The sequence below is a fragment of the Gymnodraco acuticeps genome, unplaced genomic scaffold, assembly GCF_902827175.1.
Source record: "Gymnodraco acuticeps unplaced genomic scaffold, fGymAcu1.1, whole genome shotgun sequence".
NCBI lineage: Eukaryota > Metazoa > Chordata > Actinopteri > Perciformes > Bathydraconidae > Gymnodraco > Gymnodraco acuticeps.
Genome location: NW_022991259.1, coordinates 495,972 through 516,652, shown reverse-complemented (window position 1 = coordinate 516,652; position 20,681 = coordinate 495,972). Strand labels below are relative to the sequence as shown.

The following is a 20,681-nucleotide window of genomic DNA, read 5'->3' as shown; positions in this document are numbered from 1 at the left end:
GATTGATGCTTCTGTTTGCTCCGCGATGAGGCGCATCCCATAGTGAGACATCGAACGGAGTGTTATGAATGAGAACATTTAGTGGCACCAGATTGTTCAGTTTCCATTTAATTTGCAGACTATTCCAAGACAGAGGTGCTGCGCATCTAAAAGCTGTCTTCCCTAAGACAGTCCTAGCAGTTGGCACATTTAATAAAACCACAGCATTCGATCTCAGGCAGTAGCCACTTACAATTTTCCGTGAGATCAGGGAGCAGATATAAGATGGAAGTTTCCCTAACATGGCTTTGTATATAAAAATGTACCAGTGACTGAGCCTCCGTACAGTTAGTGAAAGCAAACCAGCCCTTGCATACAGGGTACAGTGATGGGTTAATGCTTTACAGTTTGTCACAAATCTCAGTGCACTGTGATACGCAGCATCTAACTTGACCAGGCAATTGGCAGGTGCATTCATATACATCAAATCACCATAGTCCAGCACAGGTACAAAGGTCACAGAGACTAGCCTTTTCCTGGCCTCAAGCGAGAAACAGGACTTGTTCCTGTAGAAGAAACCTAGCCTAACCCTCAGCTTTTTAAGCAGGTTATTGACATGAAGTTTAAAAGTGAGACAATCATCAAGCCAGATACCAAGGTATTTGTAACAGGTAACCACTTCAAGTTTTATTCCTTGCGTAGTTACAATATCTAAAACACATAATGTGTTGCTTAAAATAATACTTCTGCATACAGTATGTGACACTGTAAGTGTTGCACGGCCAGATACGGCTGGAGAAGCTGACTCAGATAAGGAAATATGATATATTATGATATTATATGATCGATGATCTGATTGATGATGTAATATGAATGATAAGTGCGACACGTCGGCGTCTTCTCTGCATACGGCAGTTTAAACTGTATTTCCTTTATCCTGTAATATGACTTGAGAGATTTAAACTCCGCACACTGAGTTGATCTCTTTTCTATAGACGCCGGAGGCGGGCAGCGTCAGGTAAAAAAAGTTATTTAGCCTTCCCAAACCTGAGCCTCACGCGCCGCCTATGGTTTCATGTTATGTGTTTAGATAGGTTCCTGTTTTATTTTTGATAGTCTTGTCTACCCTCATGTGTCTAAAGTACGTTTCCTGCCTTGTCTGTTTTCCCGCTGTTGTGATTGTCTAATTGTCTTCACCTGGTGTTGTCTGTCTAGTATATATAGTTATCGTCTTCCCCTGTCTCGTTGCCAGATTGCCTTGTGTGTTCCAAGCCTTCGAGCGTAAGATCATTTTGTCATTGTCCATAGAGTTAGATTAGTGTATTTGTTTTGTTGCTTTATGTATTCAGTGTGTTATGACCATGCATTAAAACACTTTATTTTGATACTTTGTCTCTGCATCGTGCATTTGATTCCACGCCCTTGTACAGCCCTAACAGTACAATCTGGCCTAAACATGGAATTAGCAGATGCAGAACCAGTTAAAACAGCGATACGACTTCAGGGCGAACGTCTGCATCATCATGAGGGGAAGTTCTCTGTCATACACCAGGCAGTGAGGGACCTGGCGGAGCAGCAACATGGACTCCAAGCCTCTGTCAACACCCAAATCAGCGACATGGCGGAGGCGGTGCATCGTGTGCTGGCAGGCCTGGACACCGGTGCCACTGCTCCGGCATTACCTGATGATGCGGCTCATCCTCAACAGCTGGCAGCCCCTCCTACTACAGCGGCGCCGCTTCCTGGATCTCATGCTGTCCCGTTGCCTCGCTTGGCCCCTCCAGATAAGTTTTCCGGAGATTCCAATGACTGTAGATCCTTTCTGACTCAGTGTGATCTACACTTTAAGTTAATGCCCTACATATATAGCTCTGATTATGCTCAGATTACATTTATCATTTCTCATCTGTCCGGCCGTGCGGCTGCATGGGCTACGGCGGAGTGGGAGAACAATTCTGCAACTTGCAACTCTGTCTCTAAGTTTATCCACTCGTTTAAAATAGTGTTTGCACATCACACACCAGCTGTAGAGAGCGCACAGAATTTGACATACATTCAGCAAAATCAACGCCGAGTGGCGGATTATTTTGAGTTCCGCACTATGGCTATTGATTGCAATTAGAATGATTCAGCGTTAAGGGACATATTTCGGAACGGACTATCAGAGAAAATTAAGGATAATGTATTGCTTATGGATCCTCCCACAGACTTAGAAAGTATGGTAGCGGCTGATATTAAGATTGACAATCGCATCTGTGAGAGAGATAGAGAAAGAAAGAAGACTGCCGTTTCGTCCAGCGAAACCAGAGGGTTCTCAACTGCTGTTCATCCTGTCCGGAGGACATCATTCGGCTCGTCACCTGCTTCAGAGGCCACAGCGCCCCCCATTGACTCGGAGGAGCCGATGCAACTCGGCAGGGCCAGAATCTCACCGGAGGAACGACGTCGCCGCCTAGTGGAGGCAAGATGTTTCTACTGCGGTCAACAGGGTCATCAACAAGCCATGTGTCCAGTAAAAGAACAGGCTCGCCGGTGAAAGGGAAGACACTGGTGAAGCAATCTGACTTTTTTGACTTCCCTCCACTCACATTAACTCAAGTTATGCTATGTGAAGGTAATCAGGTTATTGAACAGGGGGCACTTGTAGATTCTGGAGCCGATGAGAGTTTTTTGGATAAAGAGCTAGCTCTTAGGCTTAACCTGACGTTGACGCCATTATCTTCGCCGTTAAAAGCAAACGCGTTAGATGGGCGCCTACTATTCACAGTGACTCATTGCACCACACCTGTAAGAATGACAATCAATGACACTCATGTTGAGAACATAGTTTTTCATGTGTTTAAATCAGCTCAACACCCGATCATTTTAGGTTACCCTTGGTTACTTTTGCACAATCCTGTCATTGATTGGCGGTCAGGGAAAGTACAAGATTGGGGAATGTTGTGTAAACAGAAGTGTGTACACGATCAGAGTAAGTTGATACTGAGGAAAATCTCCACTTCTAAAGCAGACTGTCACAACGAACCTCTTTCTGACTATTTTTCTGATTACCCTGATTTATTAAAGGTCCCCACATGTTATCATGATGTAAAGGAAGTCTTTAGTAAAGCTAGGGCGAGTGCACTACCACCCCATCGGCCTTATGATTGTGCTATAGACTTGTTGAAAGGGTCCACGATTCCCAAGGGCCGTCTGTACTCCCTGTCAGCTCCAGAAAAGGGGTCCATGAAGGATTACATCAACACCTCACTCAAGGCAGGACTCGTCCGACCGTCTTCCTCTCCTGCCGGAGCGGGCTTCTTCTTTGTGAAGAAAAAAGATGGTTCTCTCCGTCCCTGCATCGATTACAGTCCACTGAATGACATCACGGTAAAAAACAGATACCCCCTCCCTCTCATTGACTCTGCTTTTGACGTGTTGCAGGCATGGCCGTATCTACCATTGAGGTCACCGAGGTCCGGACCTCGGTAATTTTTTCCGAGCTGTGTATATAACAAAACTTGTGAAATAATTGCACTAAATGGGCTTCTTTGTAGTACTTCCATTTACTGACCATGGGGGCGCTGCATAACTACGTAGCCTCGATTAAAGCAAACAGAAGAAGACGACATGTATCAACAAACCACCGCAGCTCGGACTTGTACCGGAGGAGTGATGAAGTATCTAGAGATCTGAGTCCAGCGGGCTGCTTGTGTTTCTGCTCATCAGGACATCATATGACCAGCAGATCCTGTGTGAACGCTCTACGTTAGTCAGTGGACGTCCGACAACATGCACACTAACTTATATTGCAGCTATAGGCTATACTTTGGTTTAAATTGCGTGAATAAACTATCTAGAGAGCTACAGTTAATTACATTCATCCAATGTCAGAAGGATTATCTTTTAACAAACGTTGTAATGCTTTTCTTTCATTTCAATTTGAGTAAAACATTGAAGATATAACATTGTATTGTTTTATTTTTACATTGACTCAGATATAATGAAAAGACTACGTCAGTCGAAGCTCAGCTTTGGTCTTCATTTACAATAGGCATCATTTTAAAACATACATATATTGCAGGTTATGATAATAACATACAATTGTATAAAACACAATTTGCTTACATCTTTGTTCTCTTTTGGGAATCAAATATAACAGATTTAAATAAAAAAAGAATGCAAACAAACAAGTGAAATGAACTAAATTGCTGAATTGCTTTTAATTCACTGGCAGGAGCGACAAGTGAGAAGAAGCAAAAAGTGAACAACGAGGGAGAGATTTAACAAGGAGAAAGAGTAGAGGACAGAGAGAGTAATGAACAGGAAGAAGACAGAGACTCAAGAAGATGGAAGAGAGGCTGCAGGTTATGGAAAGGAGAGCGACATGGAAAATGAATGTTGACAATGTTTTATGATAATTTTAGCCTCTTCTGCATGTCCAGATCATTAATAGTAACAATCAACTGATTCCTATGCATTACACTTCCAAAAATAATTGATGCTGACATTGTCAGCCCACTGACATGGTTTGAAATCAATATATTATCCAATGTGTGACCCCCCCACAGGACTTAAAAAGCACCTAGAACTAGATCATGAAAATCCCAAAAATCTCGGGGGGTATCCCCCGAACCCCCCTAGCATGGTTGGACCTCGGTATTTAGGAAATGCTGGATACGGCCCTGGTTGCAGGATGCTAAAGTGTTAACAAAACTGGATTTACGCAACGCTTATCATCTGGTAAGAATAAGGGAGGGGGATGAGTGGAAAACTGGATTTAATACCCCGACAGGACATTACGAGTACCTCGTAATGCCTTTCGGGTTAACTAACGCCCCAGCAGTTTTCCAGGCGCTGGTGTACTCAGGGAGTTTTTGAACGTGTTTGTCTTTGTGTATTTGGATGACATTTTAATCTTCTCTCCTGATAAGGAGACTCATGTGCAACATGTCCACCAAGTACTACAGCGCCTACTGGATAATCACCTGTTCGTAAAAGCAGAGAAGTGTGAGTTCCATGCATCAACTGTCTCATTGGTGGGGTTCATCATTTCTCCTGGACAAATCCTGATGGACCCTGCAAAGGTCAGTGCAGTGGCAGACTGGGCCACCCCCACCAATAGGAAGAAGTTACAGCAGTTTTTGGGGTTTGCTAACTTCTACAGACGATTTATTAGGAACTTTAGCTCTGTTGCTGCTCCCCTTCATGCACTGATCTCCCCAGGGGTTAACTTTGTGTGGGGCCTCAGGGTCGAGGAGGCTTTTAATGAGTTAAAAAGAAGGTTTACCACAGCTCCCATACTGACTGTTCCTGATCCTCAACGACAGTTTGTTGTGGAGGTGGATACCTCCAATGATGGGGTGGGGGCCATTCTCTCACAGAGAGCGGCTGGGGATCATAAGATGCATCCTTGTGCCTTTTTGTCTCGCAAACTATCTCCCGCAGAGAGAAACTACGACGTCGGAAACCGAGAGCTGTTGGCAGTCAAGATGGCTCTGGAGGAGTGGAGGCACTGGCTTGAGGGGGCGCCACAGCCGTTCTTGGTTTGGACCGACCACAAGAAACCTTCAATACAATACAAAGCTAAGAGGTTGAACTCACGCCAGGCCCGGTGGCAACTTTTTTTCAACCGTTTTGACTTTACATTGTCTTTCAGACCTGGGTCCAAGAATGGCAAACCTGGGCTCTGGGTCATGGAGGCGTGAGAGGACGCCAAGGATCCAGAGCCAATCCTTCCACTCTCCCGTGTGGTTGGGGTGGTGACATGGCCTATAGTAGATCAGGTGAAACGTGTCAATGGTGAGGGGCCGAAACCTAGTGGCTGTCCATTGGACAGGCTATTCGTGCCTGAATCCATGCGGTCACAGGTTATTCATTGGTCTCACACATTACTGCTCACTTGTCATCCAGGGGTCAAGCAGACCGTATTCGTCGTTCAACAGAGGTTTTGGTGGCATTCCTTGGTTAAGGATGTCTCAGAATATGTGGCTGCCTGTGTAGTTTGTGCCAGGAACAAGACGTCATCAAAATCACAGATGGGACTGCTGCAGCCTCTCCCCGTTCCCAGCAGGCCCTGGTCTGACATTTCGTTGGATTTTGTCACAGGTCTTCCTCCATCCAAGGGTAACACCACTGTCCTCACTGTAGTGGACAGGTTCTCTAAGATGGTCCATTTTATTGCCATGCCAAAGTTGCCGTCAGCTAAAGAGACTGCTCAGGCGTTATTGACTCATGTTGTCCGTATTCATGGTATTCCCAGAGACAGTGTGTCGGATCGAGATCCTCAGTTTTCCTCCAGGTTCTGGAAGGAGTTTTGCACCCTCCTGGGAGCGTCCGTCAGCCTCACCTCAGGTTATCATCCCCAGTCCAACGGACAGACGGAACGGCTGAATCAGGAGCTGGAGACGTGCCTGCGCTGCCTGGTTTCTCAGAACCCTGCAACCTGGAGCGAGCATCTGACATGGGTGGAGTATGCACGCAACTCTTTGCCCACCTCCGGTCTGTCTCCCTTTCACTGTGTCTTTGGCTATCAGCCTCCTCTATTCTTAGAAACTGAGAAGGAGGTGGTGGGTGCCATCTGCTCACGCCTTAGTCAGAAGATGCCACCGTGTCTGGGCTGCAGCTCGTCGGGTCCTCCTGAGGAATTCGGCTCGGATGAAGACTGTGGCGGATCAACGGCGGCGGGCGGCACCTACATACAGACCGGGGCAGCGGGTGTGGTTGTCCACAAAGGATCTGCCACTCAGGGTCTTGTCAAAGAAGCTCGCTCCAAGGTTTGTGGGTCCATTTCCTGTCACTAAAATAATCAATCCTGTATCTGTCCATCTCCGTCTGCCCAGGTCACTACGGGTTCATCCAACGTTCCACGTCAGCCGAATCAAGCCGGTTCTGGACAGTCCCCTGGTTCCACCCTCCAAACCCCCCCCCCCCCGTGTTGTTGATGGCGGTCCGGTGTACTGGTCGTCAATTTCTGGTTGATTGGGAGGGCTACGGTCCTGAAGAACGGTCCTGGGTCCCGTCCAGTTTTATCGTGGGCAAAGACTTAATCGAGGACTACTACAGGTGTCATCCGGAGGTCCCAGGGCCGTCAGGTGTCGTCCCTAGAGGGGAGGGTACTGTTGTGCGTAGACGGCTCTGCTAAGATTGTTCCCTAGTTTAGGTTTCATGTTATGTGTTTAGATAGGTTCCTGTTTTATTTTGATAGTCTTGTCTACCCTCATGTGTCTAAAGCACGGGCGTCGCAGCCATTATATGAGGGTGGGACAAGTCCCCCCCACTTTTTCAAATGATTAGTTTAGACCCCCCCACTTTTACCATGTGGAAAGTCCGTGAATCGGTCTCTCCACTCGCCGCACTTTGTAGAGCGCTGTGTCAGTGCTTCACTATCAAATCCATTCCACTTGCTTATTGAGAGAATGCCCAAATCAATGAAACTCCGTACCATGTTTTCACTGCTACTTTGTACCAAGGCAGATTCTCCCATAGCGCGCGCATGTTCAAGGAGTGTTGTCATAGTTGGACAGCTCAGATCTGTTGTATGAAGCAATGCCGGTAGCGGAGGTAAGGCACACACACCAAGTGTTCAGGACATTGTTAATACAGCGAAAATCAAAGCTGACGATCTCTTGGTTTGATATGTTTTCTCCCCCAGACAACATGGACATAAGAACATTTGTTTCAAAGAAGAGGAAAGTAAGTCTTCAGCTGGTAGCAGTTAATCAGTTAACAGTGATGGCGGCGGCGGCAAAAGCGTCTCACTTCTGGAGAGGAGTTTCGTCTTTATGTCATGATAGAGAGATACAAATACTGAATAGTTTAGATGAGAAAAGGCATCGAAATGCCAGGTTACTAGTATTTATCATGTAAACAGGGAACATGAATAACCCGATCTCTCTGTGCTCATGTAAACACTATGATGTAGCCTACTATAGAGGCGCAGTCAGTGTGTTTTACTGGAGCCTCAGTTCGATAAGAGATTATTTTCTGAGTTCTTTAACTTCGGTACTCTCTCTCAAAATGATAATGTGCATTATGTTTTAATTATACTTATCATTCAGAAGCTTTTTGTGTGTGTTTATGTTTTAGTGAGTGCTTATAAGCAATTTCCATCCCAGTATTCAGTTAACTATTTATTTTCTGCGCACATTACATAGACTACTGTAGCTAATATTCTACCTATTGCTTCGGACTTTGAGTCTTCAAAATGTCCAATGTCACAGACTGGGACTTACTTTAGAGTCAGTTGTATTTACATTCAGTATGACTTGTTATGATTCAATGTGAAAGAGTATAGGCCTACTGCTCAATAAATAATGATCACTTCACCACCTCTCTTGACATCAAGGCGCTTGAGAGTGAGGCAGAGGCAGAACACAGTGGAGAGAGGTCCATTGCTGAGGTGAGTGATGAAAGGGAAATGACAGTTTAGAGTAAATTGTGATGTGGACTCTCATCCCAGAATGTTAAGGAAATCAGTGGGGATATTGAACAGGAAGCATTTCAGTCAAGGGGCATCATATGACCAATATAGACAGAAGAGCAACATTTAAGTCAATGATACCATTCCTAGGTGAACTTAACATCTGTATGGAGTCAGATCAGTCTCAATATTAATAAATGCTCACAGAAGGATTCACAAATGTATTTTGCGATTTATATATAAATGACTCTCCACAACAATATCTCTCAATGCACTCACAAATATGTATTGTTGTATATAAATGTACAAAAAAATGGGCATTTAAACTGCTTTTTATTAATTAAAAGACGGCTCTGAATTAATAATCAAATATGTTTCCTTTCTTTACTACTGGATGAAATTACAAAATGCACCCATCATTTCCCTCATGCTAGTATAGCCACATAAAAATCCCCCCCCCCCGTTAAAAATGTCCCCCCCACATTCAGGATGCTTCCTACGCCCATGGTCTAAAGTACGTTTCCTGCCTTGTCTGTTTTCCCGCTGTTCTAATTGTCTTCACCTGGTGTTGTCTGTCTAGTATATATAGTTCTCGTCTTCCCCTGTCTCGTTGCCAGATTGTCTTGTGTGTTCCAAGCCTTCCAGCGTAAGATCATTTTGTCATTGTCCATAGAGTTATTGTCCATAGAGTTAGATTAGTGTATTAGTAGTTTTTGTTTTGTTGCTTTATGTATTCAGTGTGTTATGACCTGTCTACATTAAAACACTTTATTTTGATACTTTGTTTGTCTCTGCATCGTGCATTTGATTCCACGCCCTTGTACAGCCCTAACACCCACATATTGATATGCTTACCGCTCCTTTAGAGTGCTTTTACTCTTTGATCTAGATGTTAACACACAAGTGATGGACTTATTGTAGAAGGCTTCCTGTTTCTAGGTATATTGCTCCTCGGATCTTCCGATTCTACTAGACAGCTGAATCTTGTGTATTTCGGAATAATTATTTCACTGTAAGATAATTAATTTATGAAGAATATAAGCCAAGTAAACAGACAGTAACATATGTGGAGGTCTTAGTGATAGCACTATGCAGCAGCTGCATTTCTGGCAGTATGTGCATGCTGTTTGTTTTAAAAGACGTCATCATATTATTAAGCATTTACGCTTCAATGGCATTTCTTTGGGAATTAATATCATCAGTCTTTAGTAGTTCTCACTATTTAGGGATAATATGATGACGGAAAAATAATAATGTGTTTTTTTTTTTTTTCTCAGGGTATGTACATCTTACCAACCCTTTTGCATCTCGGCCGGGAAATGAAAGGCTTTGAAATAAGATTGGAGGAAATGAACCGATATTAAGTTGTAACACTTGCTGTGCAGATAAACAAAAGCAATTCAGTGCTTGTATGGTTTCTAAGTGCTGAAATATAGCACTCCATTTTTGTGTTCATCTCTCTATCGATTCATACTGTTTTCAACAATTCAAGAATGATCCACCTGACACCAATTAGCATGTTGAGTGGGGTGGGCTATGATGTATGATGAAATGATTTCAACTTCAAACGAAATACTAGGGGTTCAGTTTAAACAAAGAACAAGTAAAGGTGCCACCGCGGCCCAGCAGAGGATCCCCAATGCAGATAACAATTGTCTGCTGATGTGTGTGGGTCAAAGACTGCAGGCAGTCATTAACTGCTAATAATTATATATCATTAAATACGTGGACTTTCAGTTCCACTCTGTCCTATATTTTCCCATTGATTATTTCAATAAAATTGGGGGTTGTTGCATAAAAAAGGGCAAACATTCCTATAACGTTTTTTCAAATCATTATTCTCTACTTTTTGCCATGCCTTTTTTAATTTATTTTCATAGGTGAACCAAATCTAAATTAGTAAATAAACTGCAGAGAGACATGAAAAAAGCTATGGCTTTTGATTCAGCTGAAAAATAAAAATACATGTTTTAGATTTAGATGTAAATGTATGTGGCTGACAACGTTATTCTTATTTTCTGCTAATATCTGAAGCTATATACACCAACAATATATATGTTAACATTTGAAAACATTAAAGAGTCAGATGAAAGAGCCATATATCGGTGCTTAAGGACGTGTGTGTGTGTGTGTGTGTGTGTGTGTGTGTGTGTGTGTGTGTGTGTGTGTGTGTGTGTGTGTGTGTGTGTGTGTGTGTGTGTGTGTGTGTGTGTGTGTACAAACTATAAACACATCACTTAACTTCAAGTGCCATGGCTATCTGTCAGTCACAGAACCCAAAAAAGCAATATTCCCTTTAAGCCGCCAAAGGTGTATTACTTTTTGGCATCCATTTCATCCACCGAACATCAATCCAGTGCTATGGTATAATGCTCTTGTCACCACTGACAATGGAGAGACATTACTCTCACCTTGGTCATAGAGACGTGAGTCGTTTGATGGCTACGTAGTGATAATGCTGTCAGAAAGATAGGAAGATTGGGGTAGGGGCAAAAAGCTAGAAAATAGGGAAAGTCTGAAACTCCAGAGAGAAAAATAAAACAATTTAATTCCTTAATTCTTCCTGTTTTAATTGTGATCAACCCATAACTCTCAATGTGTCCTGCCAATTCAGGAGCTACTTCAGATTTCCATTAATGAAGCACTTGGGATGCAAAAAGCATGGAGTGATTAATCGTATATTAAATTATCAACATGTCATTATATCCTCTAGAATTATTCATACTGTAAGTCAGGATGTGAGCAAGTGACCCAGGTAGATTTATGACAATGTGATTCCACGCTTCGATATTAAATCTTCCCTTTTGACAAAGATATCCATCATATCTATAGTTTCTGTACTGACAGGAACACGGAGAGAGCTGGATATTGCCATGATCCCTCAATTTCACAGAGGGCATGACCCTGGTCACTGCAGACCATGCACGGTGATGATGGATATATGAGATTAATTTCCAGACCAATCCAAACAGACAAGAAGCCTGCACACATGAAGTGAGCAGAGTGTTGGTAGAGATAGCCGAGTGCCATAACACCAATCATGTTTGGAGTGTGTATCTTTCCCAACTATGGAGTATCCTCTCTTTTACTTTGGTTCATTTTGGCACGTCGGAACTATGTCATCTGAACTCAAGTAACACTTTCTGTTCGCACTATCTGAAAATTCCATTACCAGAAAAGAAATGGGGGACTTCAAAATCCACTTTTGGTATAGGATGAGGCACATGTTGACATTTCAGATAGCAATAACATTTAACAAAATAACGGATAATTATACTCAGCTTCCTCTTCCCCGCTTTCTTACCTAATGAACACTACAGTTGGCAAATTATACCTTCATTATCCTTGGCTGAAGATGTAAATTAAAAGAAAGTTTACAAATGTCATCCATTTGTGAGGATATTTGACTTTTATGCGAAGTACTTGTAAGTGTAAACTTTAACAAACCCCAAAAACTTGAATATTTTGGTTCAGAGAAGAGCAAACAAACGGGAGGCTTGCCTGCACCATTAGCTTTACCTTCACTTCTGTAGTTCTCCTGAGAGCTGAGCAGACTCAGGGCTGACAGGGGATGACTGGAGAAAGCAGGCCAGTCAGGAGTCCCCAGCCCACCACCGTGGTGCTGTCGAGGTCTGCTGCGAGAGCCCAGCACTGACGAGCTGTCGGCTTTCATTCGTAATACTGCTGCATATGATATAGGCCGTGCTGCAACAGCTCTCGCAAGGTCTGGAGGAAAATAAGAAACACAGTGCCGAGTTAGATCAAATATTCTGTGATTTCGGTATTGTTTGTCATCCTGGGAGAGTGATCCCTTCCCCCCCCCAGTTGCTCTTTTTTTTTTAAATGTCATGCATCAAAACTGAAGGACTAGTAACAGAGGGGTTCATATTCTAAACAGATAGCCATTTGAGTAAGATTGATTTACCAGTCAAATGTGACAAGAATTTGGTCAAAGAATTTTGTCTTGGAAAAGTGTCTTAAATTAATCTTCAAAAATAAAATAAAAGAAATTGGTCTGCCAATGCCTCTGTATTTGATAGTATTCTTAACCATCCGGTTTCCCTTGCTACTATATAAAAAATAGTTTGCAAAAAATAGTTTTCTACATGCGGGGATCTTGCTGAACAGAAACAAAGAGTAGAGACAGCAGGATAAGGAGGTATCACAATTCAGAGACAGCTAGGTGGAAAAACCTAAAATCATTTCCTACAGTCTGCTGAAAAAGCACATACTGTTGAAAGAAATCTGTAATGTCAAGGATTTCTGAATACATATCTACATCCAGGTAAAAAGGTGAACATTTGAAGCCTTGTGGAGTCTATAATCATGCCTTTCATATGGCTGAGATCCATTTGACGGAGCAAGCATTCCAGATGAACACAAAGTATTTAAATGATCAATAAATACCTCAAATAGTGAATACTTTTTTTTTTCCATTTCTATAACAATGCTTGGAGTATTTTCCATTTGGCTTCAAAACAGTCAGTCAGTCTTTTTCTGGAGCATCTACAGTAACATATAGTCACCATTAGAGTTATTCCTTAGGTGGAAACATACACATCTTACAAGACACTCTGAAAACCACCGTCATCAAAGCCTCAAATTGAACAAAATGGTGTACAGTAACAGGCTGAGCGAGAAACTGCATCCTTTAAAGTACGAGTCACCGGAGGTTCACAAATATCCTCTCTGAAATGTAAACTACACTTGAGGCTGTCACTGCATATTTCAGTCACTGTATTCTTCTACTACTCACTTTTGAAGTATTCAATCCACTTAGGCTAATGTGCCACTGTGTTGTCTTTTATGATACTATAAATGTAACAAGTCAAGATTACAAGCACAATTAGTCCAGCCGTGACAGCTGATCATCAGTACGTATTTTCCAAAAGCGGCTGTGCAATACAGCTGAAAGAAAAAGCTAAAAACCACTGCTGATATGGAACTAATTCTGCTTAAAGAAAATGCAAAACACTAGAAGCTGGAAGCCCAGCAAGAGTCTAATCAGAGTTCTGCAAAGGTGCGGTGTGAGTGTTTTTGCACAACATGATAACGTGCTATAAAAGAACTGAACAAAACTGAGAAATAATTATGTGCCCTTGGGGAGTTGTCAGCAGCAAAAGTACTCCTATCTACACATGGGGAGCAGGCAATTACTGTATTGCATTATGGGGAGAAGCAGAATATGGAACAACGTTCGAAATTAAAGCTATGAGTTTAAAAATTGATAAGCAAAGCAATTAGTAGTTGGTTGGCACTCAGTTTAATCATTTATCTTGCTGAGAATCAGCTGGATTGAGGAGTCGACTATTTTCCTGCTGCCTAGATCATGGTTGACTAAACAAAAAAAACATGGCTACGGCTTTTCTAGAACGTTTTTTATTATCAGTAATTGCATTATTTTTGTTGCTACTGTTTTCCTTTTGAATATGTGTTATTATTTATTTCTGTAAATTCTTGTTTACATTACATTAGTAGTGTAAGGAAATGACAAATCCTAAGAAAAATCACAATCACAATTGTATCTTTACAATTCATGCCTGACACACAGTCTTATTAGTCTGCCCGTTTGCCTGACTGTCTTTCAACTGTCTGAAAACTGTTCATTAGATCGATTACACACATGGTGGGGTGTGTTGCTCAGAAACCAGTCAAAGTTGTTTGGATGAGCACTTCTCAAGAAAGCTGCAATCAGCAATACCAGAGGCCAGGCGATCGGCACGCACCCAAGAGACACTCTTTAAAAGGTGCACTGTATTCCAAAATTCAACCAAAATGTCAGTTGGAAACATCTGTTGTCTCTGCAGTGGAATCCTAAGCAGCAGAAAAAGGGGAGGTAACACGGTTATTGATTTAACATAATAGGCATGTATTTTTGTTGAACAATGTTAACTGCTGAAGTTTGGTTATGTGCATAATCCAAAAAAAGGAATAAAAAAATCATGATAAATGAATGATTCATTCTTAGCCATGTATTGTCCCCTATAGTTTGACTCACTCTTAACAGGCTGCCATGCACATTTGGATTGAGGGGCTTTAACACATCCCACTACTCATCCCATTTCTCACACTGAATATGTGAGAAGCAGCAGGGTAGTGGTGCACGTGTACAGTATAGATGTCATACAGAACAACAGAGCAGTGATGACATGTAACAGAGTGTGTTCAAATGAATGTATCCTGTTATAAGATGACAGCTGCACTGACTTTATTCATTTAAAATACAGTCAGGGCAAAAAGTCTCATTTGGTTTTTGTAATTGAATCATTGCACCCTGAATAAGGGCCAAATTAATACTTTAAGAATCCGAGCCCTAAGAAACATTGGACAAGGGAAAGTAAATTAAACAAAATGCTGGTTCATACAGAATTACAGTTTCTGCATTATGTTGGTTGCTTACGGTTTTTTCCATGAAAACACTAAACATTGAAAGCATTTCCGTGTTCATTCAAACATGTACATTCAACTCATGAGGGAATCTTGAAGAAAAAAAGAAGAACTTGAAATAGCTTTGGCTTTTATTCCATGTTGTGGATAAATAATAAATACAATGACATTCTTCTGGTCTATTATGTTATGAGTCATTTCTTATACTTCATACAGGGTTATTCTGCACATGTTACATATTGTGCTAATCATAAAAGGTCCTTTTCCTTTATTCCAGGAAAACAACATTCAAAGGCTTGGGCTAAACCCTGACAAATACAACCTGCTGAAAAAAGAAAAGTCTCTTTTATTTGTTTGACTACTGAAGCCGACAGGCACTTGCTCTTGTCAGCTGTCACCTTCATCTGATAAAAGCAATGACCCTTGCAGATCCCGCTGATCCTTATCTTTCAGCGGGTGCACAATCAGAAACACTCATTGTTGTTGAAAGGGCTGCACCTGCCGCGCTTTAGGGAACTCTAGAGCAATGCCATCGGTGATCGTTTCAGGTCTTAACACCAGCCTTCCCGATAACATCACCAAAGGAGACAAGGGCCATTTTATACTTGAACAAAGAACAAAAAGCCAACCAATCCTGTTCCTTTGTCTTTATCATGTTACAATGTGTGTTTACTCAAATGGAGATTACCTTTGATACAGAAATTCAGCGATAAACAAAGTCACGACCAACTGAGGAGACTTATACGGCGCAAAGACGAGGGACATCTGAAACTAACAGCAGAGGTGAAGGTGAGGCTAAAGGAAGATGACATGTGTTTTAAGCAGACGTAGGGGAGACCTAGGGGAACAGTGAGAAACTCATCTACGTGTGTTAGGTCATTGGGTTGGCACAGCTCGGGAGACAATGTGCGAGTCTCTGGCTTTTTCTCCAGCCAATGGAAGACCGTAGAGCAGGGGTCTTCAACTAAAATTCAACGAGGTCCAGTTAGAGAAAATCTCCCCATGCAAAGGTCCGGAACATCAAAATGTCTAACTTGCTTCATAAATTAGTGTGATATATATCCTGCTATCCTGGCTCCAAGATGGTGGAATGAGCTCCCCATGGACATCAGGACAGCTGATAGCTTGCACATCTTCCGGCGCAAACTGAAAACTCATCTCTTTCGACTTCACTTCGAGCGATAGATTTATTAACAAAGCACTTATATACTAATAAAGGACTGGCTTATCTAAAGCCAGTTGAGTAGCACTTGAAATGTTTGGCTCTATGAAACTTGATGTACTTATATGATTCTGTTTTCTTCAAGGTTGTGTCTTCCTGGTCGAATGTACTTATTGTAAGTCGCTTTGGATAAAAGCGTCAGCTAAATGCAATGTAATGTAATATATTGAAGTGACCTGTAGCTTTATCAACGTCTGCATGTAATCAACAACTGACTGCCAATCAAATAAAGAAAGTACAATTAAAAAACAACAACATTTATTGTCAATTAACATTACTTAAATACTGTGGCTATGTGTAATGTTCCTCTCGGGCTGCATTTACAAATAAAATAGAGAAAATAAATAAAATAGCTTTTGAAAATATGTACATCTTAAAAGTGCTTAATTTTAGATACATAAAATAAAGTGTAGCAGCAGCTTGAGTTTCCCTTTTTCTTTGTTAACCGTTTCACATCATGACTTAACAGTTTCAGACGATTATAGAACAATATCAGTCTTTACACATCATAACAATTGAACAGTTTTAAAGTTTCTCTTTCTTTCCCTCTTATATTGCAGTCCCTCACTCACTTTTTTTAATTCAGTGTGAGAATTGAGCTGGAGCTTGTCCTGCCAGGAGTTTGTAAATCTGGGCCGACATGGAGTCAGGGCTATTCTCATACACATGCAGGTGCTTATTGGTTACAGTGATGCAAACACAGGTATGGTGAAAAAAGAGAGAACTATTCGAAGCAGAAAAAACAGCGTAATAAACCATCTGACAAAGGCCTGTGCTATAATGCTTCAATTAACTGCTATTCTTTATAATATACTCAGATCAATAGGAGACAGAGATGTTAAGTTAAAAATCAAGGGTTTTTATTATTATTTACAGAAAGGGTGGGGAACCTTTTTCCTTTCAATTTTTACAACATCCTCCGAGGGCCGTACAAATTATTGAACTCAACGTTTGCTTAAAAAAACTAAAATCACAGCCGATTCATTTCGCCTTTCTTTCATGCTGTGCAAAGAAAAAGCAACCTCTTAATCCAGATATCTCACCATGACTCACGCATGCATGCACGTGCACGGTGTGGCGTGACCACCAAAACAGAAAGATATGGACACAAGATGTGTGCAAATGTATTTAGTATCCTATCCATGTGAACATGATTTAAGTGGGGGGGGGACCTAACCTCCTCTAGTGGGGTCTGGGGGCCTGCTCCCCCGGGAAGATTTTTTTTTAAATATTGAAGTTAAAAGCATCAATCTGGTACACTTTGAGAGCAACATTAAGAGATCTATGGATACATCTCTCAACACCCATATGAAACAGAACTGTAAGCATATTTTTCTTTTTGGATATTTTACAAATCACTCCCCTTTTAAACTCTATTCTTGTTATTTTTAACAACTTTTTTGTTACTGTCATATAGTATTTTTTACCTGTTTTTCATTTAGTCTCATTAATAACTATAATGATCATATCAAGGTGTGCCTTAACCTCACTGAGCTGAGGTTATTTGAGCCTCTCAGGAGAGAGCTCTCTTCCAACTGGTTGTAAAGAAGCTCTTTAAATTCGTTAGCATAGCTAGCTAACCAGATGCTAATAACAACAGATCGCCACTGTGCTTACAACTAAAGACACAGCCACGCAAATACTGCGGCATGTGTACGGCTCCTTATGGGTATTACAATATTTTAAGGGCTGGAGTGGCGTTCCGGTGCTCGGCACTCCTTTCAGAAGAGACATATACCACGTGAAGACACGTTACGCTCGTGTTGTGTTCAAGGAACCTGTCCTTGGCCAGGAAAAACAGGTACTCGCTTGTTTAATTATTTTTGCGGTCTAGATTTCCTCTTCTTTTTTGAAGTGAGAAATTGTCCGTCAGTCGGACTGACGGACGGACTCCCTCCCCCCCCCCCCCAAAACGAAAACTCTTCGGTTCTCCACGAATTACACAAGTCACCCAAATCAGAGTTAAAAAAGCGGGAGGCGCCGAAAAATCCCCTATTAATGTATTGATTATAGCTCCGGGTCCGTATAGGTCGGCGTCTGGGTCCGGATCTGGACCGCGGTCCGCCTGTTGCCGACCCCTGCCGTAGAGGGACGAAATTAATTAGAATAACATACAGTAAGTAGGTGAGACGCTCATGGGGACTCAAGTAGATGGACGTGATTATCCATAGCCTGTGAGATTAATGGAGACCTTCACAGCGAGATTATATTGACTGAAGCTGATTATGCTTGAGACCATTTATTCAGCGGAATATCATTACCGATAGAACAATCCATACATCATATGCAACCTCAGCTCGCCTCCTATCACAGTTGACTACTTACTAAAACCCTGTCTCTTTTTCCTGATCCAAGGTTTAAAATTGAGATTGCATGAGCTGCTTCAACCTTGCCAGAGTTAAGATAGAGACACACTGGAGTTATATGATGTATGCTATAATGTAGCGCTGGCAACCTACCCATTATTTGCATTATCGTTTATCTGCCCATTATTTTCCTGATTGATGATTGGTCTAAACATTTCAGAAAATAGTAAAAAGAAAATGTTCTCAGAATTCGAAGTGGTGTTTTAAAGTGACGGGTTTAATCCAAATGTATTCAGTTTAGTTTGATATAAAACTGAGAAAATATGGAAATCTCTATATTTGATAGGATAAAAAAACATTTACAGACATCTTTGCATGACAAATTACAAGCAGCAATTAAAACCACAAGTTCTTATTATCAAAACAGTAACCGGTTATTTGTCTGTCATTCAATTTGACAACTAGTCGTTGCAGCTAGTATTATGTTGTCATGTCCATCCATCCATCCATCCATCTTCTCCCGCTATCCGTGGTCGGGTCGCGGGGGTAGCAGTTCCAGCAGAGAGCCCCAAACTTTCTTTTCCCTGGCGACATCAACCAGCTCTGACTGGGGGATCCCAAGGCGCTCCCAGGCCAGCGAAGATATATAATCCCTCCACCTGGTCCTAGGTCTAACCCCTTGGTCTCTTCCCAGCTGGACGTGCCTGGAACACCTCCCTAGGGAGGGCGCCCAGGGTGGCATCCTAACTAGGTGCCCGAACCACCTCAACTGGCTCCTTTCGACGCGAAGGAGGAGCGGCTCAACTACTCCGAGTCCCTCCCTGATGACCGAACTTCTCACCTTATCCCTAAGGGAGACACCAGCCACCCTGCGGAGAAAACCCATCTCGGCCGCTTGTATCCGCGATCTCGTTCTTTCGGTCATGACCCATCCTTCATGACCATAGGTGAGGGTAGGAACGAAAATGGCCCGGTAGACAGAGAGCTTTGCCTTCTGGCTCAGCTTCCTTTTCGTCACAACGGTGCGGTAAAGCGACTGCAGTACCGCTCCCGCTGCTCCGATTCTCCGGCCCATCTCACGCTCCATTGTTTCCCTCACTCGAGAACAAGACCCCGAGATACTTGAACTCCTTCACTTGGGGTAAGGACTCATTCCCTACTTGAAGTGGACAGTCCATCGGTTTCCTGCTGAGAACCATGGCCATGGCCATGTTGTCATGTCTCTTAATGGAAAGTATAGAAATACCCCAGCTTGCTCTGTCACCTATTGTTTTAATGTAATGCCAATAGCTGATATTCAACATAATTCTGCAGTTACAAGAAGCAAAATTGGATGTCACACATTTATTTTAATATAAAATATTAATCAATTGACAACAAACGTTAGTTGTTGCCTTCTCGCTGTGTGGCTGTTGATATCAAGACTTTGGCGTCAGTACACAGGCTTTCTTTATGTAATCGTGTACAATGAAATGCCAAACTCAAAATCCCCAGGTAATCATTATAGTGTTGATCACCGAACACACCGGAGAGGCTTTACAGCCAAGACTTGAATATTGAGCCCTACTTCTCATCCTTACAGTACAACAGTGTTTCTTCATTTCGATTTCTGGGCTCAAGTTGTGAGTTGAGAGGCGGTCGCCACTCCTCCTGCCAGTTGGAGAAAATCCATTCGTCCCTGGTGGGGGGACCCAAAAATAGATCCCAAAGTTTGTGTACACACAAAAATAAAAAAACCTGCAGAGTTGCAACTGCTTATCATCCTTTTAGGCATTAATTATATGTTGTGTGGGTTAGTAGGCTGTTGGGCCTTTGGGAACTGCAGTTAACCTCTTTGCTTGAGAACAACTTTTAACAAAGCTCTGTATTCTAATGTGTATTTATCAAGGAATACAATCACAGAAATATATTCAGTGCATGGTCCAGCTCTGTGTAGTGCATACAAATCCTCCTCCATTTCCCTATACGAAACCATATTTCTAGTGCGCGACTCTTTTGCCCTTGGTGAAAAATGACTTCATGCATCACTTATACAGCAGCACACATATAAATTCCCTGCAACACACTTTTAATATTGAGATACCTCAGAGTTAGCTGAGAAGCAGTTGAATTACCATTCCACACTTAACACTCCGAGCTACATTGTATTTCAATCAGAGGCGGAATGGGGGGAGGAAAGAAATGGCCCCAGACATCTTTCCTGCCCAGCCCACTTTAACATGAGAGAAACCTAATTGTGCTGCCTCTCTGCGACTGCGTGATTTAAATATCTATGAAATGAATAAGGAATGGCCAGTTGAGGCAGGTAGAGAGGAAAATGAAATAGAACTGGATAGTGAGCATTTTGCAGAATATTCAGAGAAGAGCAGGTCAATAATCAGTTTCA

At 42.1% G+C, this 20,681-nt stretch overlaps 1 protein-coding gene across 5 annotated transcripts in view; it reads right to left on the bottom strand.

Annotated features, from left to right (window-relative positions):
• The window catches only part of cntn5 (contactin 5), a 175,636-nt gene that overhangs the window by 86,054 nt on the left and 68,901 nt on the right, over positions 1-20,681 (bottom strand). For 4 of the 5 annotated variants that reach the window (XM_034239790.1, XM_034239791.1, XM_034239793.1 and 1 more), the window contains exon 3: positions 11,900-12,106. The exons of the other annotated variant lie outside the window; for it this stretch is intronic. In XM_034239790.1, coding sequence (XP_034095681.1) covers positions 11,900-12,106 — 207 coding nt within the window. The remainder of the gene's footprint in view (positions 1-11,899; positions 12,107-20,681) is intronic. 5 annotated transcript variants of the gene reach the window in all.